We start from the raw sequence: 25379 nt of genomic DNA on the forward strand, positions 1-25379 counted from the left end.
ACAGTCCTGTGCCTCACCGTGCTCACCGGTAAGAGTGCGTCTGCCCCCTCCCCCAGTCCTGTGCCTCACCGCGCTGACCGGTAAGAGTGCGTCTGCCCCCCCCCCCCACAGTCCTGTGCCTCACGGTCACCGCGCTGACCGGTAAGAGTTTCCTCAGTTCTATGTGTATGTTAGGGCCTTAAACTGCTAGGTGTACAGTGGTAAGAGTCAACGAAGAATGGCAGGTTAAAATGAATGCAGTTTATTGTTCAGTGTGTCCAGTAATAATAACGATATACAATGGTGCAAAATGTGAGTGGTGAAATGGCTATACACATTTGCATATGCGCAGGAGACGAGTTTAGACGAGTCTCCCTGAACCATTGCACCTTTCCCCATATATACAAAAAGATCAAAGCAAAACACCAAGTCATGAAATAAAGACACAATCCAGACCAAACAGTACAGATCAATGATCCTGCTTGTGCTATCTCTGTAAGCTTATCACACCGGGTTAGCCTTGGTATCTGGCTGGCCACTGACCCGTTTGTATCAAGATCTTTAGTCGGCACTCCACCACCAAAGACACCAACTTGTTTCCCATGTTATCAGGTTTCTACTGTAACGATACAAAACTTGATCACATTGTATTATGGAGAACCTAAGGGTCACATAATGCTGATCCAGTAGGATATTTTTCTACTGAGCACTGTATCTATCTAATTTGCTGACTCCCTTGAGGTCTGATAAGTAGCTCACTTCTGTGAACTGCCCTATTGCCATTTGAGCACCAGCAGGTTCATTAGCATTGTGCAATTACTGTAGCTGAACATGCATAGGCTCATGGGTTAGCCTGTTTGTGTGAATGATCACATTGTAAAGCTTGGCTGTGCTGGTGCGTGCTCAGAGTGCCGTGTTAAGTTCCCTGTGTGAATGCCCAGATCCCGACGTGCCCAGGAACTTCAGGGTGACCGCTTGGGACAGCAACAGCGTGACCGTGGGATGGGACTGCCCCCCGAGCGACCCCGCCTCGGGCCTCACCGCCTTCCTGCTCACGGTCTTCCACGTGGACGGCTCTGGCCACGTCCTGGAGGAGAGGAGCTTCAGACACACACTGGGCAGCCCGGTGTTCACCGTGGGCAGCTTGCCTCCCTGTAGCAGGGTGCAGCTGGGGCTTCAGGTGGTGTGCCAGTCTACGGGCCAGTCTGTGGGCCAGTCTACGGGCCAGTCCCGCCTCAGCAGGATGGTCCTCAGCGATGGAAACTCTGGTATAGCTACAGAGCGCCTGTGTCTGGCACCCACACCATATGACCAAAAGTATCTGGACACCCCTTGTTCTGTGACTGTTCTTCATGGTTTGGGCTAGGCCCAGTGATGGCAAATCTTAATGCTACAGCATACAATCACATTCTGGATGATTCTATGCTTTCCCAACGGTTTGAGAATGGTGTGGATGAACTTGACTGGCCTGCACATAAACCTGACTGCAAGTCCATCCAACACCTTTGGGATTGGAAAGCCAACTGTGAGCCAGACCTAATGGCCCAATCAGTGCAAATCCCTGCAGCAGTGCTCCGATATCTTGAATAGGGCCTTCCCAGAAGAGTGGAAGTTGTTATAGCAACAAAGGGTGGGCCAACTCCATATTAACATAAATTATTTTGGATAAAATGTTGAATGTCAGGTGTCCACATACTTTTGGCCATGTATTGGTTGTGTGGTGTACAATACAGTTCAGGCCAAAAGTATTAGGCCATCTGCAGGTTTAAAAAATAATAATAATAATTTTTAGAAAAAACTTTAGGTAGGGCGGAATTCAGTTAATTTATGGACATTTATTGAATAACGAACCAAAGTACAGACATTTTTCAATTTCTACCTACAATAACACATTACATTACATTACATTACATTCATTTGGCAGACGCTTTTATCCAAAGCGACGTACAAGAAGTGCATTTTCATGATCGTAGACAACTGCTGAACACGGGTTCAGTAAGGTACAATTACTTATTTTGTACAGCTATTTCTAGCTGAGAACAATGAACACTATCCTGGTCTAACATCTGCAAAGCCAAACTAGGCAGAAGATTAAGCTAGAGTATTAGGACAAATACAATTTACCAAGAAGTGCAGGGATGGGGCAACATATAACAAGTGACAAGGAAAAAAGGTTTTTTTTTTTTTTTTTTTTTTAATATATATACACAGCTTGGTGGTGGTTATTCTAGGTATAGTCTGAAGAGATGAGTCTTCAGGCCACGGCGGAAGATGGATAGTGAGGGGGAGGTTCGGAGAGGGACGGGGAGTTCGTTCCACCACTGGGGAGCTAGGGTGGAGAAGCTCTGTGATCCCTTTGGGCGGGTGGGAGGGGTTACAAGACGCCCTGCTGCTGCAGAGCGGAGTGGTCGAGCAGGCACATAGAATTGAGTCATGTCCTGCAAGTAGATGGGGGCTGTCCTGTTGGCGGCAGTGTAGGCAAGGGTCAGGGCTTTGAATCGGATCCTGGCAGCGACCAGTAGCCAGTGAAGTGATCGCAGCAGAGGAGTGACGTGGGAGAATTTGGGGAGGTTGTAGATGAGCCGGGCAGCGGCATTCTGGATCATCTGTAGTGGCTGTATGGCGCAAGCTGGCAGGTTTGCAAGGAGAGAGTTGCAGTAATCAAGGCGAGAGGTCACCGTAGCCTGGACGAGCAGCTGGGTGGAGTGCGTCGTCAGGTATGGTCGAATCCTCCTGATGTTGTATAGGAGGAATCTGCAGGACCTTGATGTTGCCTTGATGTGCTCCTTGAGGTCCAGTTGGTCATCCAGGACCACCCCCAAGCTCTTGGCAGAGTGAGAGGCAGTCACTGTGGTGCCATCAACCGTGATTGAGAGTTCACGAAGCAAGGAGGTCTTGTGCGGGAAGAAGAGCAGCTCAGTTTTGTTGAGGTTGAGCTTCAGATGGTGGCTGGCCATCCAGGTGGAGATGTCAGCCAGGCAGGAAGAGATCTTATCATTGACCAGTGTGGCCGAGGGGGGGAAAGAAAAGAAGAGTTGTGTGTCATCTGCATAACAATGATAGGAAAAACCATGTGAATTAATGACTGAACCAAGAGATCTGGTGTATAAGGAGAACAGCAGAGGACCCAGTACAGATCCCTGCGGCACTCCCGTAACAAGTGGATGAGAAGCAGAGGCAGACCCCTTCCAGGTGACCTGGTAGGTCCTATCTGCAAGATAGGAAGCGAACCAAGACAGGGCAGTCCCGGCAATTCCCATCCCAGCCAAGGTGGAGAGGAGTATTTTATGGTTGACCGTGTCAAAAGCTGCAGACAGGTCAAGAAGGATCAGGACAGAGGAAAGGCGTGAGGCTCTTGCAGTGGCAAGTGCCTCCGTCACAGCTAGGAGTGCAGTCTCTGTTGAGTGCCCAGATCGGAAGCCAGACTGGAGAGGGTCTAGCAGGTTGTTCTGATGGAGAAAAGAGGTTAATTGTTTAAGAACTGCTCGTTCGAGGGTTTTGGACAGAAAGGGTAGAAGGGATACGGGTCGATAATTTGCTACATCGGAGGGGTCTAAGGTGGGTTTTTTGAGTAGTGGGGTAACACGAGCCGTCTTAAAAACAGAGGGAACATGACCAGAGGAGAGAGAGGAATTAATAATGGAAGACAGATAGGGAAGGAGCTCGCTGGAGATAGATTGGAGAACTTTAGATGGGATGGGGTCAAGTGGACAGGTGGTTGCGCGATGAGAGGTGATCAGTTGTAATACATCGGAGTCCTCCAACATTTCAAAGGAGGTCAGTGTGGCTGTGGGGTTGTCCTGGGGGGTTGGGGGGCTCACTGGATGGGTGAAGGAGTTCCGGATTGTAGCCACCTTTCCTTCAAAGGCGGCCAGAAAGTCATCTGCGGAGAGGGAAGAGCGAGGTGGGGGTGGAGGAGGAATGAGGAGGGAAGAGAAGGTGGAGAATAGTTTACGTGGATTAGAGACACATGCGCTGATCTTGGATTGGAAAAAAGAGGCTTTTGCAGACGTGAGGGCAGATGTAAAAGTCGCCAGCAGGGTATGGTATGCAGTCAGGTCATCAGAGGATCGGGATTTTCTCCACTTTCTCTCTGCAGCCCGCAGTGATGTTCTGCTGGAGCGTAGTGACTCGGTCAGCCATGGGCAGGGGGGTGAGGAGCGTGCTGGTTTGGAGACAAGAGGACAAAGTGAGTCGAGGGACTGAGAGAGGCAGGAGTTGAGGGTGGAGGTGGCAAGGTCAACTGGCAGGTTAGAGAAAGACGCAGGAGGGGGAAGTGTGGACAGAGCAGTGGAGACGAGGGAGGATTGTGACAGAGTAGGGAGATTTCTCCTGAAAGTTACTGTGGGTGAGCTATTGGATGAATTGAGGGGGAGTAAATAGGAGAGGGAGAAAGAAAGAAAGAAGTGGTCTGAGACATGGAGGGGAGTCACTGCAAGTTGGGGAATGGAGCAGCCTCTGGTGAATACAAGGTCTAATTGGTTACCAGCCTTGTGTGTGGGGGGGGAGGAGGACAGGGATAGGGCGAAAGACTGCAGGAGTGAGGCAACCCTGGACAGTTGGGAGGTTTCTGGTGGGAGGTTGAAGTCTCCCAGTAGAATAGCAGGAGTGCCATCCTCAGGGAGAGAGCTCAGGAGAGTGTCCAGCTCGTCCAGAAATGAGCCGAGTGGACCTGGAGGGCGGTACAGAACAATAACGTGAAATGTAGAGGGATGAGTAACAGTAATCGCGTGAAATTCAAAGGAGGAGAAAGTAGGGTTAGGACTGGGGAGGACACAGAACTTCCAGGACAAGGAAATGAGTAGACCGGTACCCCCGCCTCGGCCAGAGGCCCTGGGGGTGTGCGAGAAGGAGTATCCCGCAGACAGTGCAGCTGGGGTGGCGGTGTTATCGGGAGTGATCCAGGTTTCCGTGAGAGCCAGGAAGTCAAGAGACTTCGTCTTGGCAAAGGCAGTAATGAAGTCAGCTTTCTGGACGGCTGACTGGCAGTTCCATAATCCACCTGTGACAGTGAATTCCTGAGGTGTGGATAAGGGTGGGTAGATCAAGTTGGTTAAATTACGCCTGCGGTGAACAGACCATTTGGGGCGAGGCAGCACGCACAAGGGAATGGGGTTTAAAAACATGATAAACTGATGACGAGGCTGCCTATGGCAACCTCCACTGGAGCTATAAATACTGGGTGACAATTACGTGTTTGCATTAGCTTCATTAGAGCAGATAAGCACCAGGTGAAGCTCCTCGAAATTAGCTCAACAATACGGGGCAGTTAAACACCAATCCCCACACACAGTTTCACTAACGCCTTTAACTAACTAACAACAGCAAGTCAACTACAGATATTCTCAGCTAACGCCCAACTAAGCTTGCTGACTAGCAACAGTTGAGACAAGTTTTAAAAAGATTAGGCTACCTAAATTACACACAACTATGTTCGCTAACTAGCAACAGCAGAAACAAATTAAGTTATGATACGCTTATCTGAATCGCGGGGGACGGCAGAAGCGACGACACAATCAGATGCACAACAATGAGTTTTACTTAAAACAACTTTTAAAACACAACTTTTCTCAAAATAACCTCCTTTGGCTTTAATTACCGTTAAAGAAATTATTGGAGGTCTATCTAATCTTTTTGGAGGCAGAGGAGTAAAATTGTTAAATTGACTGAAATCTTATCGATGCGTTTTTTTTAAACCACAGGTAGCCTAATACCATTTGGCTTGTAGTGTAAGTGAATTTGGCACTAAAGTTGTAAGAAATATGGCAAAGGAGGAGCAAGTTAGGCTTAGATTTGCAGAGCCAAGTAAATATGCTGTATATACTGTGTATATATATATATATATATATATATGCATGCCTTTTACCAAACTTTCTTGGTCCAGTATTGATGGTGCTTGGCCCACTGGAGTCTTTTCTTGTTAATAGTGTGCAGCAAAAGCTTTTTTTTGCAGATACACAACATTTTAGGCCAGCAGATCATAGCCACTGTTTCACACTGGAAAAACTGGTGTCTCTCTTGTTGCATTGACCTTTCCTGTAGTTGTGGTGCAGTTTTAGTTTGCTATTATGATATGACATGGTGCACCGGGTGCGGCTTATAACTGTTGGTATTTTCGGGACCAGAGACGAGCAGTGCACAGCGTAAAGTGCATAACACACCTGCCAACACAGCGGGTTATACTGAATATACTATCAGTGGGTGTGGTGCAGCTACATTATTGGCCAGTTTTAATTTCCTATTAAACCTGTAGCTGGCTAGCTTAAATGATCTATGCTACAACTGATAAATTATGACAACAGTATCATGTTTTATTAAACAAAATTAAACCGAAGAAGATCATACAATACCAGTGATCCCCGTTCACTAAAGTAAAATCTCTCTGTTGCTCCCCTGGAAAAGAAAGAAAGATAACACACAAGTCCATCATTCACAACAATGGCACAGCTTAACTGAACTGTGCGGGATTGGAGTGGTGGTTTGCAACATATTTTAAATACACACATTTTGATGATTCATCTCCTGATTCCAAATCAGCATAGGTTTGACTTACTCACGGACATTGCTAAGCAAGGAAGCAAGCCTATCTCCACACGGCAAGGCTGCCACATATGCCTATAGAATATATACATTATATATCTACCTATAGAATGCTTAAATGTCCGGTCCAGAGACCGGGTACCCCGGCATGGGAAGCTGCAGATGCCACAGCACATTCAGCACTTGCTGAGTAAATAATGCCGGAGCGAACAGAATAAAGAAAAAGAGACCTATACACTACAATCCCGCAGTTAGTCTTAATACGCTTTAAAAACTGCAGTTAGATGTATGGTGCAGTCCTACATTGATGCATTCTTTTATATAGCCCCAAGGCAGAGGCTAGTGGAAAAAACCTCTATGGTTTTCCTGTCAGCTTAATTAATGTACTTGTAGGTTTCTTGGATTTTTCACTAGATGTTGCTGTCAGTGCAGGATTACCAAGCTCCTGCCAAAGGAAATCATGTGATTTTGTTTTTACATTACATTACATTACATTACAGGCATTTGGCAGACGCTCTTATCCAGAGCGACGTACAACAAAGTGTATAACCATAACCAGGAACAAGTATGACGAAACCCCTAGAGAGAAGTACCGGTCCAAGTGCAGGGAACAACCGCATAGTTCAACTTGGACCCTGAAGGTTAAACTGATTAACACTAACAACGAGAACGACAACAACGCAGTCTATGGAAAAAATACAAGTAGTCATTAAGACAGTTAATGCACCTAAGTCACCTACGAAACAGCTGCCTAGTTACAACCCTAAGCTTACAGTCATTTACAGGGGGGTAGGGAGGGATGGGGAGAGGTGCAGCCTGAAGAGGTGAGTCTTCAGTCGTTTGAAATGGGTCAGTGTCTCAGCTGTTCTGACCTCCACAGGGAGGTCATTCCACCATCGTGGGGCCAGAACAGACAGGAGACGTGTTCTGGAAGTGCAGGTGCGAAGAGGGGAAGGTGCTAGGCGTCCTGAGGTAGCAGAACGGAGGGATCTAGCTGGCATGTAGGGTTTGAATATCTTGTGGAGGTATGCTGGGGCTGATCCCTTGACTGCCTGGTATGCTAGAACCAATGTTTTAAATTTGATGCGAGCTATAACAGGCAGCCAGTGGAGGGTAGTGAGCAGGGGAGTGACGTGGGAGTGTCTGGGGAGGTTGAAGACCAGACGAGCCGCAGCATTCTGAATGAGTTGCAGGGGTCTGGTGGCAGATGCCGGTAGTCCAGCCAGAAGAGAGTTTTTAAGTGTGTCCCTGGCACATGACCTGGCACATGATGGAATGTGCTGAATTAAAAGTTTGTGTGTCAATCTCTCCTCTAATTTTGAACAGTGAATCGACTTCATCACTTCCAACACATCTAACAGGGGAATGCTAATATTGTCTTGGATATTACTGTTTGAAAGCTTTGCCTGATGAAAGAGTTTTGTTTATTTTTTTGTCCCCTAGCAAACTCTGAAATCATAAACCTACACCAGTCCTCCTTTGGCTCCCACAACTATACGGTGAGCTGGTCTGTGCAGAACATCTCCTCCATCTCCAGCTTTAAGGTGTACCACCAGGGGGAGCTCCAGAGCTCCACGCTCCTCACCTGGCACACAGTGGCAGGCCTGCTTCCCTGCCACCAGTACAGCTGCAGGGTGGAAGCCCTGTGTGGGGACAGCACGGTCATGAGCGTTGGCACCATCCAGACAAAAACAGGTGGGCCAATAGCGTTGGGGGGCGAGGCTGTCTGTATTGGGGAGGGGCCTGGCTGTGTGGGGAAGGGGCCTGGCTGTGTGGGAGAGAGGCCTGGCTGTGTGGGGGAGGGGCCTGGCTGTGTGGGGAAGGGGCCTGGCTGTTTGGGGGAGAGGCCTGGCTGTGTGGGGGAGGGGCCTGGCTGTTTTGCAGAGGGGATTGACTGTGTGGGGGAGGGGATTGACTGTGTGGGGGAGGGGTCTGGCTGTGTGGGGGAGGGGCCTGCATGTGTGGGGGAGGGGCTTGGCTGTGTGGAGGAGGGGACTGATTGTTTGGGGGAGTGGCCTTGCTGTTTTGGGGAGGGGTCGGGCTGTGTGGGGGAGAGGCCTGGCTGTGTGGGGGAGGGACCTGGCTGTGAGGGGGAGAGGTCTGTTAAAAAATGGGCTACAAACAGTCAACTTTATGTAGAGGATGATCATCTGAATCCAGTGATTTGACAGGTGATAATAGGGGTCTGATGGACATCTGAATCCAGTGATTTGACAGGTGATAATAGTGGTTGATGGACATCGGAATCCAGTGATTCGACAGGTGATAATAGAGATCTGATGGGCATCGGAATCCAGTGATTTGACAGGTGATAATTATGGTCCAGCTGACTTCCTCTGCTTTACCAGTTCAGAGGTGCAAATGACAGATAGTGGTGTGACAGATAGCCACACCACATCAGTAGGTTGAATGGGTGGAAAACCTACACTTGTGGGTGAATGCACTTCTATGGTGGCCTTAATTATCTATTGATCAAACACTTGTTGACTCTTATTGGAGAGAGATGTCAAATTGTCAGTCTCACAGAAGAACAGAAGAATTGTCTATTTCAAACTCATTAATGCTTGTCTCAAATATTTTTGGAATTTGGCGCAATGTATGTTTAAATAATGTAAAATGTTTATTGCTCATGAACTGTTCTAGATGAAAACTGAACATTTTGTTGAACTTGCATTTTTTTCTCCATTTCTCCAGATTTTGTTGTTGGTAAACTGCAGGTTGGAAAAATATTTTGGTCTTTCCACATGCCCTTTGTCTTCGGTGAGGCACCATCAAATTCCACCCCACACCGTTCTGCGCCCTTTAGCAACCAACTCCAAGCTTGCATTAGGCCAGGATAAGCCCAAAGTCATTTAGGAAGGAGCTCTGGGGAAGTGTTGGGGAGGCCCTGATGAATGTTTCCTGGTTTGCTCTGCCCACAGGCCCTGGTGAAGTGTTGGATCTCCGATTTAGGCAGAAGGACTCGATAGCCCTGTGGAGCGGCAGGTCTGGGGTGGGCGTGGCCTTCTTGTACCGCCTCTCTGAGAGGGGCGGCCTGAGCGTCCGGAAGGGGAGGCAGGCAGGCCCCCCCCTGCCTCTGCCGGGCCTGAGGCCTGGCTCCCCGTATAACCTGGAGGTGGTGCCAGAGTGTGAGGGTGGCGAGCGTGGAGCTCCAGCTGTGCTCTACTTCATCCCAGGGGAAGTCCCCGGCAGTGCCCCCAACGATGCCCCTGGAGACATCCTGCTACCCAGAGTCGTTGACTCTGCAGACCAAACAACAGATCGCCTCGGTCAGTGTTAAAGCAGGCTGGTACTGACTCGGTCAGTGTTGATGCAGTCTGGTACTGACAGACCGCCTCTTTGTTTTGAAGTTGGCCTGAATTATTAAAGGCTTGCATATGTGGTTGCATACACAGGTGCAAAAATTTGACATTTATTCATAACCATGGACTCTGGTCAGGCCCACGGTAGGTCTGTGTCCTGAAGGCTGGTATCATGGGCTGGTTGCAGAAAGCTTTCATTCAGACACATTTTTACATCAGTTTTTGTGCCCCTAACCCCCCAACTGTAGGACTGCAGGTTCATCTCCCCAGCCATGAAATGTTCCTTGTTGTGCCATGGACAATGCCGCCATCACTGGAGGATCCGAGGGCAGAAGCTCGAGTCCTGCTGGAGGGCATTATTAAAAGCAAGGTGGGTCCTGTTCCCGGGTCCTAGCAGTCATTGCCGCTTATCCCACCGTTCTGTTTATAGCGTTGTGTAGTACATGTTTTCATAGCATTATTTTAGTTGAACTTTTATCACCTTCAACAAAATTGAAAACAATCACTTTTGATAATCACTGCTGGTGTTTTTACAAATCTCAGATTAAGATTTGATCAGGTTAAAGTTTGCCAAAAATCCTGAAATGGACGGGCCCTTGTGCACCCCTGCTGTGGTTTGTACAAGCGAGACTATCCTCCTCTCACTTCTTCACTTGGGACAGGCCTCTGTTAGTCACCTGGGCACCTGCAGTCAGCCTGTGCCAACTGCACGATGGACCAGCTTTACAATTTTTTTTTTTTTTGGTTTCCATTTCCTTTTTACCAGCTGCAGAACTTACTGAGTAAGTTCTGGCCAAAAGCGGAGGTGCAGCTGATCTCGTTTGAAGACAGCGAGAGGAAAACAAAAACCAAGATCACTTTTGAAAGCTTTGATGTTTCCAGCCAGGATGGGGTAGTGATCCTCCGCCCTGAGGAGCAGCTGCAGCATATTATCTCTCTCGGCCACGCCCACATCACCCTCACAGACGACAGCATCTACTGGGACGGTAGGTGCGAGACATGCTGGGGGATCTGTGTGTGATAGGTAGCTGACAGAGGAATATTAGCTGTTCTGTTCCCAGTGAAATAAAACCCTTGAGACTGTGCGTGCGCGTGTGCGGACTGGTGGACGTGGTCCACAGGGGTGGTGTGATGCGCCTAGTGCAGCCCCCCTGAGCTAGCGTAGCTGCATGCTTGTCTGCTTGCTTGCTTCTTGCTCCCAGGCACTGCCGCTGACTAACTCAACTGAGTTTTGGAAAAGCAGAGTGCGGAAGTCTTTCCTTGTCAGTACATAGCCTCTCCATCACCCAGACCTCTACTGTGCCTCCTCGTTGACAGTCCATGGTAACCGCGTGCTTTGCAGCCTCGGGCCAGACAGTAGGGGGCCTCAGAGCTGCAGTGGACCCCAGAGGTAGGCAGCACAGGCCCACCGGCGTGTGGACATGTCCTGACTGCCACCATCCACTGCCCCAATGCCCAATGGGTGCACTTGCACATGCTGTGGCTACGGGAGTAAACCCCTAATGATAAATCTGTGGAGAAAACCTGCATTAGGCAGTCACCAACAGACCGGTGTTCTGGCAGTCTTCTGCAACTCCCCTCTACAGAAGGTCGTCATGAGCTCTTCATGCCACTGGAAAACATAGGGTGGATCCAAGACAGTGAGGGTAGAGACTGCGCACAACTACCTTCACTCTAATCTATTAATTGCGCAAGCCTGCTCCAAATACCCTACCCCATTCCCACCCCAACCCCCACCCCCTAAGTCCTGCGGCGATGGGGAAGGGCAGTGGATACAGGTCAGGATGTGACTGGGAGTATCTAGTCTAACCCTGCACGCAGGCGGCATGGGAAAGATGGTCGCCGAGGCTCGGGATGGAACAGCATGCCTCTCCGGCAGCTCATGTGACTGAGCAGCCCCGCCCTGCTCACCCTGAGAGGGAAGGGCTTAGAAAATGTGGCCTATAAAAGGTCTGTTCCTCTTCAACCCGGGCAGCCTACTGCAGCTACCGGGTGAGCCCTCATCCGGTCGAAAATTAACACAAAAAAAAAGAACGCACATAAAAATCACAATTGCGACCTGGAATAACCGAACTCTCCTGGATGTACGTGATGATTCCTGTTGTCCCCGAAGAAGAACAGTGCTGGCTGCGCACGAGCTGAAGAGGTACAACATCGACATTGTGGCCCTCAGCGAAACCCGCTTCCATGGCGAGGACTCTATAACAGAGATGGGAGAAGGCTGCACTATCTTCTGGAAGGGGCTTCCGGAAGGCTCCTGTCGCCTCCATAGTGTAGGTTTTGCTGCGAGGACAAGCCTACTTCAGAAGATCCCAGAATCCCCAGTTGGCATCAGTGAAAGACTGGCGGATTCCCCTCATAAACAATCGCTATGCCACCCTCATCAGCACATACGCCCCAACACTGGTTGCTGACCCTGAGTGCAAGGAACTCTTCTACGCCTCCCTGCACTCCGCCATAAATAAAACAGCATCCACTGACAAGCTCATTCTCCTAGGCGATTTGAACGCAAGAGTGGGCTCTGACAGTGGATTATGGAAGGATGTGCTCGGACAGCACGGTGTTGGCTTAATGACAACGATCTTCGCCTCCTTACTCTCTGCTCTGAGCATCAACTAGTCATTACAAACACCTTGTTCCAACTCAAGAACAAATTCAAGACCTCCTGGCAACACCCCCGCTCTAAACACTGGCATCTCCTGGACTACATCATTGTCCACCAAGCTGACAGGAAGGAGATGCGAGTCACCAGGGCCATGCGTGGAGCCAACTGTTGGACAGACCATCGCTTGATCAGAGCCAAACTCAACCTGGAAATCCGCCCTCAACCGAGGAAAACACCACCATGCAGGAAGCTCAACTGTGATGCACTGAAGTCCACGCACTAAATCAACCAGCTCAGGGAACAGATTGCAAACCAACTAGGATCTAGGATCCCCGAAACACCAGCAGATCCCAACATCAGCTCTACCTGGAGCACCCTACGTACTACTGTACGACCTCCCCTGCCTGCCCCCTGTCAACCATTTGGACCCCCCCCCCCCCCCCAGTTTCTCAGAGGTACACAAAGCCACTATGAGCCTCAGGAAACACAAGAGCCTGGGCCTTGACGGAATCCCGGCATAAATACTAAAACATGGGGGATACCTCCTGACCTGTAGAATACACCAACTGATCACTGCCATCTGGTCATCTGAAGTCATCCTGCAAGATTGGAAGGATGCTAACATCATCACAATCTTTATGAACAAGGGTGACAAAGCAGACTGTGGTAACAGCAGAGCTATCTCCCTCCTATCAGTGGCCGGGAAGGTGCTAGCACGGATCATGCTACTCTGCCTAGCAACCCATGTAACTGAAGACATCTACCCGAATCCCAGCGTGGCTTTAGGCATGATCGAAGCACTGCGGACATGATCTTTGTTGCTAGACAGGTACAGGAAAAATTCAGAGAACACCGCAAAGACTTGTAACTAGCGTTCATTGATCTGTCCAAGGCCTTCAACACTGTAAACTGGGAATTGCTGTGGGAAGTACTTGGGAAGCTGGGGGTTCCACCAAAGTTCAGGAACATCGTATGGCAGCTCCATGATGGGATGCAAACCTGTGTGAGCATCGGTGGTCAGCAATCCCCAATCCCCTGTGGATGTGGGGGTCAAGCAAGGGTGTGCTCTAGCCCCAACTATTTTCAACATGTTCCTCTCCACCATCACCCTGCTGTCTCACAAATCCCTGGATCCCACAGATGGGGTACAGATACAGTACAGACTGGATGGAAATCTTTTTAATATCCGGCGACTTCAAGTCTTCACCAAAACCACCACCCAACACATCCTGGAGCTACAGTACGCTGATGACTGTGCTCTCCTCGCCCACTCACCAGAATCCCTACAGCGTGCATTAAATGTGGTTGCTTCCATATACAGCGCCATTAGTCTCCAGATCAACATCAGGAAAACACAGATAGTCGTGCAAGAGTCCATCCCCCAACCACATGCGCCTACCTTAACCCTTGATAGTCATCCTCTTGCCATCGTCCTACATTTCACCTACCTCGGTAGCATTCTGTCCCCCTCCTGCAACATCGACGACGACACCCAGGTTCGTATTGGTCTGCCTCTGCTGCCTTCGGCAGGCTCAAGTCCAGGGTCTTCCAGAACAGGAACCTAACCATCTCCACCAAAGCAGCTGTGTACAAGGCAGTTTGCCTCTCCACACTGCTTTATGGTTCGGAACCCTGGACCCCCTACCAGAGGCACCTACGAACTCTAGAGGCCTTCCACATCCGCTGCCTCCAAAGGATCCTGGGTGTGTCCTGGGAAGACAGGGTGCCCTATGTGGCAATCCATGCCCGGACTCATACACCCAGCATCGCCGTGTTCCTTGCGCAAAGACATCTGTGTTGGGTCAGGCATGTGATCCGCATGCCTGCCCACCGGCTACCTAGACAGATCCTCTATGACCAGCTCTTGGATGGTCATAGGTCTGCTGGGGGCCAAAAAAATCGCTACAAAGATCACCTAAAAACCCCTGAAGAAGTGCAACATCAAACCACCAGTACTAGAGTCCTCGGCTGCTGATCGCCACACCTGGAGCTCCACCTGCCACCAGGGAATCACTCTCCTTCAGGAGCAGGCTACAGAGAGGAGAATGCACTGGTGTGCACAGAGGCATCAACGTGCTGCAGGGTCCCCCCTTTCCTGTGCCGTATACCCCCGCCCCTCATGTGGCAAGACTTGCGGATCACGCATTAGCCTGCACAGCCACATGGCTATGCACAGGCGTAATACACCCCAATAAACCCCCAACAAATTAATTTGGAGCAACGTCATCATTGTCATCGATGGACTGCCATAAGTGCGTGTGCGTGTTCATGCATACATGCATTTGTGTGTGTTTGTGCATGTGTGTGTGTAAGTGTTGATGGCAGTGCAGTATAACATTTTGCTCCAAGGCTGTTGGTTCAAGGTTGTAGAGTGTCTGTGAAATGCCTGAAATGTAAATGAGAGACAGATGGACAGATAGACAGACAGCTCATGCGATGCAACATTGTGGTAGGGCGGGCACGGTGGCATAGTGGTTAGCACTGGCGCCTCACAGCAAGTGGTTAGCGCTGTCGCCTCACAGCAAGTGGTTAGCGCTGTCGCCTCACAGCAGGAAGGTCGTGGGTTTGAATCTCGGGTTGGGGTCTTTCTGTGCGGAGTTTGCATGTTCTCCTCGTGTTCGCGTGGGTTTACTCCGGGTACTCCGGTTTCCTCCCACACTCAAAGACATGCATGTTAGGTGCGCTCCTGCAGGTGCCCTTGACCAAGGCATCAGAACTGGAGTTAGTCCCCAGGTGCAGCACAGAGAGGCAGCTGCCCACTGATCCCAAGTAACTAAGGATGGGTCAAATGCAGAGGAAAAATTACCCCATGGGGTTCAATAAAGTATATCATCTTCTATATAATGGTGACAAACTCCTAAACACTGCTGCCATATAACAATCCAGTCATGCTGAGGAGGCTCAACTGGTTTCTCCTGAGGAGGGAGTCATTGCCACATTGAGGGGAAAGCAGGGTATCCCAGGCTCAGTAAACTGTGGGAGACGAGGTCTTCTCTCACCTCATGACAGTGAGTCTGGTGCCCAGAGGCTATAGCAACGCCCAGCATTCACATACTGTGTTCTCTGTGTGACTGAGTGGAGCAGCAGTATACTGCGTACTTGTGTACTTGTGTTCTCTGTGTGACTGACAGTATACTGTGTAAACCACAGACCCAGATGAGTGTGACTCCCCTGCTCTGAACAAGTGCAGCTCCAACTCCGTCTGCATCAACACCCTGGACTCATTCACCTGCGTGTGTGAGCCGGGGTACTACAGCCTGAGCCCCATCCTCAGCCCTGCCTGCCACGGTATACACGCACACACACACTCACACAGGCACGCACACACACACTCACACATACACACACACACAAACTCACACTCACTCACACACACACACACACACACACTCGCACTCACACACATACACACACACATTATACTCTCATACAGAGTATAATGCTGCTCTTACATACACACACATACACACACACACAAACTCACACACACACACACTCACACACCTGCTGCTCTTACACACATACACACACTCTGTGTGGTTTGCTGCAGTTTGCTGTGTCTGTTTCTGTATTACTTGTAAAATGGCAGCGTTGGCATAGCCTAGCATTTCATGCACTTTTGTAAGTAATGAACCAAAGGCTAATCAAAACTACGTCTACATAATGTGACTAAAGAACATCATGTCTTAACAGAGAAGGGGATGTTCACGCTATGCCTGAAGGACCATGTATCTGGGGGCATCTCCAAGCCTTTCCTCATCCACTACTTTGGCGGGAATGTGACTGTTGTCCTCAATGATGGTCGCTGCTCCATCAACGAGACGGACAAGTTTTATTATTACAGGATAACTGGCGCCCCCTCCCAGTGTGGAGGCCAAACGCTTGTGAGTACCGGCACAAGATCCAGGTCATGTACACAGCTGGTGCATTCTGGGAATGCACACCATCACAAAACTGATTCACTAAACCTGGCATAGCAAGCTGCAAGTGCTACTGCTTCTTCCTCCCTTCAGACAATGATAACACCCTTTACTCTAGCAGACCTCTCCATTCAGCACCCCTCACTACCTCTACCTGTCCCATCTCTCATTCAGCACCCCTCACTACCTCTACCTGTCCCATCTCTCCATTCAGCACCCCTCACTACCTCTACATGTCCCATCTCTCATTCAGCACCCCTCACTACCTCTACCTGTCCCATCTCTCATTCAGCACCCCTCACTACCTCTACCTGTCCCATCTCTCATTTAGCACCGCCTCACTACCTCTACCTGTCCCATCTCTCATTCAGCACCCCTCACTACCTCTACCTGTCCCATCTCTCCATTTAGCACCGCCTCACTACCTCTACCTGTCCCATCTCTCATTCAGCACCCCTCACTACCTCTACCTGTCCCATCTCTCCATTCAGCACCCCTCACTACCTCTACCTGTCCCATCTCTCCATTCAGCACCCCTCACTACCTCTACCTGTCCCATCTCTCCATTCAGCACCCCTCACTACCTCTACCTGTCCCATCTCTCCATTCAGCACCCCTCACTATCTCTACCTGTCCCATCTCTTCATTCAGCACTCCTCACTACCTCTACCTGTCCCATCTCTCATTCAGCACCCCTCACTACCTCTACCTGTCCCATCTCTCCATTCAGCACCCCTCACTACCTCTACCTGTCCCATCTCTCCATTCAGCACCCCTCACTACCTCTACCTGTCCCATCTCTCAATTTAGTACCCCCTCCCTACCTCTACCTGTCCCATCTCTCCATTCAGCACCCCTCACTACCTCTACCTGTCCCATCTCTCCATTCTGCACCCCTCACTACCTCTACCTGTCCCATCTCTCCATTCAGCACCCCTCACTACCTCTACCTGTTCCATCTCTCCATTCTGCACCCCTCACTACCTCTACCTGTCCCATCTTTCCATTCAGCACCCCTCACTACCTCTACCTGTCCCATCTTTCCATTCAGCACCCCTCACTACCTCTACCTGTCCCAAGGTCCTCACTAAGTTCCTGCTTAGCAGTGTGTAACACATCACATTGGGTATTATGAGTGTGTAATGCCTTGTGTGTGTAACATATTACACTGGGTATTATGAGTGTAATGCCTTGTGTGTGTAACACATCACACTGGGTATTATGAGTGTGTAATGCCTTGGGTGTGTAACACGCTTTCTGCTCATTTAGATTAACAGGACGCATGTGGAGTTGAGGAACGCGCTGACTGTGACGCTCAGCAGCAGGAGATCCATCACACGGAGGGACCTGAAGGTGCTGTGGACCTGTGCCTACCCGCTGCTCCAGACCAGCACAGCCCGCATGAAGCCTGGTCTGGACTGGTGAGAAACACATCCCTCTCTCATTCAGCCATCCAATCAGCACCCACGGCAGTAGCATGAAGGACATTAAGCCTCAAACTAGCATTTTCAGTAGTTATGCATGTACAGCTGTAACAGAGCCTGAGCTCAATGAAAATGCCTTAGTCTTTGTTAGCACTAAGGCTAATCTAATGGCATGTGCGGTTCTTTATTGGTGTGTCGTAATCCAGCCTGTTTGTTTGCCTGTTATTCCATCACACATTGTTGGTCATACATTTCATGTGCTGGTACTGTGGTTTATTTTTTAGCACATTGCTATTTAAAAAAAACAAATGTGCTTTTCTAGGAAATCTAGTGGATGTGGACATTGATGATGTGTTTGCTGTGTGTTCTGCTCTGCTCCTCTGCAGGGTTAGCTCTCACAGTGTGGTGCAGGTGAATTCATCCCGCCTCCTGGAGATCAGCATGGCCTTGTACAGTGACTCATCTTACGCATACAACTACACTGGCCCTGTGGAGCTCCCTTCTGCAGAGCAGCTGTACATCCAGGTGACCCTGCACTGTGAGAACAGCCTGGCCTACAAGATGAGCCTACAGCTGGAGTCCTGCTGGGCCACACAGACCGCAGACCCACAAGAGGAGAAGAAGGCTTTTTTCCTGAAGGGGGGGTGAGTTCTCTCATATTGAGGGCGGAGGAGGGGGGGGGGGTGTGGAGGTGGGGTTGAGTTCTGTGTTCTTGAGGGGGTGGGGATTATTTATCTGTTCCTCAGGGTGGTGAGTTCTCTGCTCCCTTGGGGGTGAGTCCTCTGTTCCTCAGGGTGATGAGTTCTCTGCTCCTGAGAGGGGGGTGAGGCGGTGTGTTCTCTCTCTTTTCCTTTACGTTTTGTCTGTGATTTGATTGTTAGCTTGATGCTGCCTCATTGTTATCATAATTAATTCATTTCCAGTGCCTCAAGCTCTGCTGACATGTACATGTGTAGTATTTGTCTCATTAACATGTACTTTTAAAACAGTGTATGAATAAGATTGTATTGTACATGTGTGATAACAAGTAGATGCCTTATAAAAAGGCTTTATTTTGGAGGCCCAAGAGTGCATCAGTGGTAGGTTGCATTTGATGCCCAGGCTGCCAGTTGAATAGCCCTATTACAGATAACATTAGGATTGCACTCTTTATACCACTAACATGAACCTGGGTAATTTAATGGATTAAAAAAATAATAATAATTTTTTTTTTTTTTTAATTGTCATTTTTATTCTTCATATTATATTTTGGTAGCAATATCTGGTTTTCTTATTCTCTTTCTGTGTTTGGGAAATTTTGCATTTTAATAAACTTTTCGCAGTGGTAGATGGCTTATTAGGGCGATGGCTATGGCTTATTATCTGACTTGCTCCGACTTGCTCGTTGGGAGCAATTAGGGGTTAGGTGTCTTGCTCAGGGACACTTCGACAAGCCCAGGGCAGGGGATCGAACCAGAAACCTTCCGACTGCCAGACAAACGCTCTTACCTACTGAGCTATGTCGCCCCATAAATAAACACTAAACAATCAAAGTGTTAAACAATCCTGTCCTGTTTGACCTAGAGGCACGAGACCATTGCCCATAGATCCCACTCCTCAAAAAGAACAAACTTGCCATTTGGGTCCGCACATATTCCATATTGAAGGTTTGGTATACAACATGTTGTGCATATGGTCTTGAATAACTTGTATAAAAAATGTATAAACTTGCTGTGTGTGGGGGGGAAAAAAAGCCATGGGATGGTATGAACTTGCCAAATGGTGTGACTTTCTGTGATGAAACACAGAATTTACATTGGCACCTACATCATGATTCTAGCCCTGAACCAGAGTTGGCCCAATCCAAATATATGGTCATGCTAGAATGCTCCAAATATGAAACGATAAAAGATACACTTCAGAGCAAAATGTGGTATGCATAATCCTACACGAAGTATTAAACTGAAGGTCGTATGGGAAACACTAATTACATTAGTAGTATTGCTCTTATTGCATTTTAATACCACCCAGACACTAGGCCTGTATTCATGAAACATGAACCTATGATCCGAGACACAATATACAGAAGACTACGTAAATTTGTCTCATAGGTGCACTGTAACTGATACAATCCTCAAAATGAAATTCTGATTCACAAACAATAGTGTTTCAACCCCAGATTCCGAAAGTGGTGCCAGAGTGCTAATGAGCATGATAGCCTCACGTTTTGGCTGGTATTCACACATTGGGCCATATTCTAAATATTTTGTCGTCATATGTAGAAAGACTGAGAGAAAGACTTTCATTAGGCTACTGGCTCTTGGCCCGTTAATTGTTTTTTGACGCTATATTTTCATTAGAGTATGTGCATTGTGCTCCTAATAAATTTCAATGAGTGTGATGGGGGATTTTGTTCAAAAGGGGGTGGAGGTAAATGACAGTAATACAGGACGCTTGGATGTGTGTGAAAGGCTTTAATTAGGCACACAGCCCATTATCCTTTCAGCTGCCCAAACGACAGAACCTTCCGCTGGTACCTCCGGAGCAGTTCCCCTCAAAGGAAGAGGTTCTCCGTTCAGATGTTCACCATGTCTGACCACTCCCACATCTACCTTCACTGCCTGAGCAGAATATGCAGCCAAGATGAGAACTGCACAATGGTAACTCCCCACCACTGCAAACTGTACACAATGGTAACTCCCCACCACTGCGATCTGTACACTCCTGGGCAAAACAAATGGGCCAAGCCCAAAATGGCAAAATAGTAATCTTTTAATGGTCTTAACAACAAATCATTGGTCAGGAAATTAGCAAGAATGAAACAAATGGATAAAGTAACTTATTATAAGATAGCTTTTCCCTTTGATTTCTTTAAATGTTTAAGCCTTGTGGGTAAACTTGCAGACAGCTTTTTACAGAAAGAAGAGTCAATGTTGTTCCATTCAATGTTGAGGGCTTCAAACAGTTGATGTGTAGTGGAAAACTGTTTCCCGGTTAGTTTGTGTTTTAATGTGAGACCAAATATTCTCTATAGGGTTCAAATTTGGACTCTGACCAGGCCAAAACATGAGCCTGATGGACTTGTTCTCAAGCCACTTTTTGGTGGTCTTTGCAGTGTGGGCAGGAGCATTGTCTTATTGAAAAATAACATCTGATCGTTCCTCTTTAGAAAACAACTTTTCAATTGAGGGAAGCAAGCCTTTCTGCAATATTCTCCTGTATTCCAAAGCGTTAATTGACTTTTCACAGTGAAGCAGCTCACCAGTACCAGCAGCTGAAAAGGCTCCCGAACACCATGACACCTCTTCCTCCATGCTTAACTGTGGTAGAGATGCATTCACTATTGTATTTCTCACCAGATCTTTGAAGACACCTCTCTGGAGCATCACCATGCAACTCAAAACATGATTCATCACTCCACACAACTCTGCTGAACCATTCTAAATCAAACTTTCCATATTCTGCCAAAAACTTAATTCTGTCTTTGATGTTTTTCTGAGACAGCAATGGCTTTTTAACACATCTTCTAGACACACAACCTGCATTAGATAACCTTCTGGTTATTGTTCTTCTCGAAAGAGTCTTGTTTTCTGAGGTCTTGAATTCTGATGACAGTTTTTGTAGGCTTTTATTCCTGTCTTTGAGAACTGTAAATTTCAGCAGGTGGTCATCCCTGCATGATGAGGCTTTGGGCCTTCCAGATCCTTTCTTTCTGGCAACATTACCTGTTGTTTCAAAGCGTTGACCTATTCTCTTAATAGCTGATAGAGAAATAGGGATTTCCTCTGCCTTTAGGGTCTTGTAAATTTCAGAATAGCTACAGTTGCCCTGACAGCAACCCCTGCGTGATATTTTGCTTTTTTTGGAGCAGATGTTCTCGCCCCTTTACTGTGGGACTCACAACACTGCATACTGTAGATCTCTCCCTGCACTATCAATCCTGGTTCCATTTATGAGCTTGTTATCAGGCCCTTGATGGGCTGCATCAGGTGTGGCAGATAACCAAATAATGACTAATCTTTTAAGAGGAAAAAAAAAAACATCCCAGTAGATATTTTTGGAAACTTTTGTACACGCAGACATGTGTTAGTTTGAATTTTACATCAAACATTTGAATCATTATCATGATTTTTGCGTACAAGAAGAATATATAAGTGAATTTCCCTGTTTCTAGCTTTTCCCCAAACAGTTCACTGCAGCAAAAGTAAACAAGCAAATGGTGGCACAGGAGGTCTCAGGAGTGCATTTGTTTAATTCTTGCTAATTTTCTGACCAATGTTTTGTTGTTAAGACCATTAAAAGCTTAATATGTTGCCATTTTGGGCTTGGCCCCATTTTTTCCCCCCAGGAGTGTACACAATGGTAACTCCCTGCTGCCACAAACTGCACCATGGTAAATTCCCGGGAAGCCATGCTGGGCTTTGAGTAAGAGGGACCCAGCCGCCTCATCCTCAGGCTGGGCTTTGAGTAAGAGGGACCCAGCCGCCTCATCCTCAGGCTGGGCTTTGAATAAGAGGGACTGAGCCGCCTCATCCTCAGGCTGGGCTTTGAGTAAGAGGGACCCAGCCACCTCCTCCTCAGGCTGGGTTTTGAGTAAGAGGGCTGATAACGATGGGTGTATTTGAGACAGGTCAGCCAGCAGCCTGGCCTGAGAGCTTCCTGTGTTCACTGCCAGGGATGTGACAGGCCTCATCTGAGCCCCAATCTGTCAGGACACACCCCTTTACTGACCATGCATGTGTTTACATTACACAATATTAATAAAACCTTGGGTATGCACTTATTGAACGTTGCTTTGGATAAAAGCATCTGCCAAATAAATGTAATGTCATGTAATGTTACGATCATTGATAAACAGTCAATACATGAATGGATAGACCTCAATTTAAAAAGACCGTATAATACATGTTCTCACTAAAACCACCATCATTGCATAAGCCAACTCGTTTTGAGTGTACAATATGTGGTGACCAAATAACAGGTATTTTTCAGTCATTCTTCTCAGTTCAATATTTATTTTTATTATCTAGATATTTATATTGCTCACTGTTTTTCTGATGCACACAATTCAGTCCTTTCACTTTATTTAGTTTTCTCAGTGAGTTCTCATAGGCTCTTTTCTGGAGAATGGGAACAAACCCACCTCACACTAGTTCTTCCACTTCTACTTTCTGCGTGTTGCATAATTTAAATATTAAATATTCAGTTAGCACAAGGTTTACAGATCTTGAATGTTAGAGAATGTGGAGAATATTTCAGCAATCATCCTACACGTTTGTTTGCATGCTGGTTAGACATTCCCCCTGTATGTATCTGTATAGAACTGCTCTCCCAGGCAAAACCAAAAGGTGAGAAGAGATCTACCGGACAAACTCACAGCTATTCTTTCAGCAGGACCCATCTCTGCAGCAAAGAGGAAACTGACAAACTGTAAGTGGAATGCTATTGACAAATGGAGTATACTGCTGTGTGTGTGTGTGTGTGTGTGTGTGAGAGAGAGAGAGTGTGAGTGGGAGTGTGTGTGTGAGAGAGTGTGTGTGTATGTGAGAGAGTGTGTGTTAGTGTGTGTGTGCGTCTGTGTGTGTGAGAGAGAGTGTGAGTGTGTGTGTGAGAGAGAGAGTGTGAATGTGTGTGTGTGTGAGAGAGAGTGTGAGTGTTAGTGTGTGTGTGAATGTGTGTATGAGAGAGAGTGTGTGTGTGTGTGTTTGTGAGAATGTGTGTGTGTGTTTGTGAGTGTATGTTTGTGAGAATGTATGTGTGTGTGTGAGTGTGTGTGTGCGTGAGTGTACGTGTGTGTGTGCGTCAGTGTGTGCGTTAATGCGTGATTGTGTGAGTTAATGATTGACTGTGAGCGTGTGTGTGAATGTGTGAGCTGGTAGATTCTGTGTTGTGATTGATTGTTGTTTAGACTGAGCTAGACTGAATTGGAATGTGTTGTGTGACTGATTGTTGTTTAGACTGTTCTAGACTGAATTAGAATGTGTTGTGTGACTGATTGTTGTTTACTCTGTTCCAGGCTGAATTAGAATGTGTTGTGTGATTGTAGTAGAACGAATTAGAATGTGTTGTGTGACTGATTGTTGTTTACTCTGTTCCAGGCTGAATTAGAATGTGTTGTGTGATTGTAGTAGAACGAATTAGAATGTGTTGTGTGGTTGTAGTAGAATTAATTAGAATGTGTTGTGTGGTTGTAGTAGAATGAATTAGAATGTGTTGTGTGATTGGTTGCTTTTCTCACTCCTTGCAGGGCCTGGAGCCCAGATCATGCTATCAGTGGCCGGAGGATTGATTGGCCTCTTTTTTCTAACAGCACTGGGTGTGCGTGCAGCACACGCTATAACACAGCGCAACCCCAGACATCAATAAAGTGTGTATACCTGCACTGTTTAGTCCGTCCTCTCTGTGCTACTGTACAAACAGCACTGTGTCCTTATTCTCCCTATGTAACTGTGTATAGACAGCTTTGTGTCCTTATTCTCCCTGTGTAACTGTGTACAGACAGCTGTGTCCTTATTCTCCCTGTGTAACTGTGTACAGGCAGCACTGTGTCCGTATTCTCTCTGTGCTACTGTGTACAGACAGCCCTGTGTTCTTATTCTCTCTGTGTAACTGTACAAACAGCACTGAGTCATTATTCTCTCTCTGTAACTGTGTACAAACAGGCACTGTTTCAAACACTGCAATCTAGAGATAAGGAGGGCATCTGATTTTGGTGTCCTCCCCTCTGACTCTCTGTTTGTGTTCCAACCTTTATACTCTGTAACTTTGGCAGTGTGTCGCCATGACATAGCTGTTCAATGCGTGAAATTTTTTGGTCAAACTTGTCCGTGGTTTTACAGAAGATATTGTAGCCAGTGAATGTGAATGTGCAGATGGTACATCATAATGCAGTGTATACGTTTGGTGAATGCCAGGTAGATTTGGTGCAAAAGCAATTGTTGATAAGTAATAGACAAATATTAGTGAGAAAAAAAAGCACAGTTCAGAAACTTGCTTTTAGTGGGGCTTGAACCAGGGATCCTGCCCTCTATAGACCATGACATTGACCACTCAGCCATAAAGGAACTAGCTGTTGAGATAGACAGACATATTTTTACTCTAAAACATTTTCTATTTTGCGTGTGTATTTGAGATTTTGATTGGATCGTGTAGGTGAAGGATTGGCTGGTGTTGGTAAAATGTCCAATGGGGAGACATTTTGTGGGCTAGCCGGCAGGAAGGAGGAGGAGAAGAAGGAGAAAACACAAATCCCCTTAGTTTGGGGCTTTATTGTGTGGACGTTTGAAGTTGTTTATGAATTCCGTCTGTTGAAATGGGGTCAGAATGTACAGAAATTAATGTTTTTAAGGGTTGAGTGTCTATGGCTGTTGTGGCTATTTTTGTGGGGAACCCTGAAAAGTGCCAAACTGTCGGTGCTGTATAGGTATGGGGCATGCCGCCCCGCCAAGGTGTAACGTGGCAGGATGGCATACTTGCCATCCCAATGAAGAAAGAAAAATAAAAATGTAGCTAGCTATAGGTTATTTCTAGGACATTTTCTTTTTCTTACAGTGTGAGCAAGGTTATTTGATTAGCTATAAATGGCCAGAGTTCAATCCAGATAGCTAGTTACAAAGGATCATTCAGATAA

At 47.4% G+C, this 25379-nt stretch overlaps 1 protein-coding gene across 1 annotated transcript in view; it reads left to right on the forward strand.

Annotated features, from left to right (window-relative positions):
• The window catches only part of LOC118218890, a 45216-nt gene extending 21085 nt beyond the window's left edge, over nucleotides 1-24131 (forward strand). The window contains exons 9-20 of the mRNA XM_035401617.1: nucleotides 921-1247; nucleotides 7963-8214; nucleotides 9441-9788; nucleotides 10070-10191; nucleotides 10588-10807; nucleotides 15577-15714; nucleotides 16120-16310; nucleotides 17616-17767; nucleotides 18157-18414; nucleotides 20256-20409; nucleotides 23071-23179; nucleotides 23997-24131. Of these exons, the coding sequence (XP_035257508.1) occupies nucleotides 921-1247; nucleotides 7963-8214; nucleotides 9441-9788; nucleotides 10070-10191; nucleotides 10588-10807; nucleotides 15577-15714; nucleotides 16120-16310; nucleotides 17616-17767; nucleotides 18157-18414; nucleotides 20256-20409; nucleotides 23071-23179; nucleotides 23997-24115 (2390 nt within the window). The 3' untranslated portion in view covers nucleotides 24116-24131. The remainder of the gene's footprint in view (nucleotides 1-920; nucleotides 1248-7962; nucleotides 8215-9440; nucleotides 9789-10069; nucleotides 10192-10587; nucleotides 10808-15576; nucleotides 15715-16119; nucleotides 16311-17615; nucleotides 17768-18156; nucleotides 18415-20255; nucleotides 20410-23070; nucleotides 23180-23996) is intronic.
• The last annotated feature ends 1248 nt before the right edge of the window (nucleotides 24132-25379 follow it).

Source organism: Anguilla anguilla, chromosome 19, assembly GCF_013347855.1.
Source record: "Anguilla anguilla isolate fAngAng1 chromosome 19, fAngAng1.pri, whole genome shotgun sequence".
Taxonomy (NCBI): domain Eukaryota; kingdom Metazoa; phylum Chordata; class Actinopteri; order Anguilliformes; family Anguillidae; genus Anguilla; species Anguilla anguilla.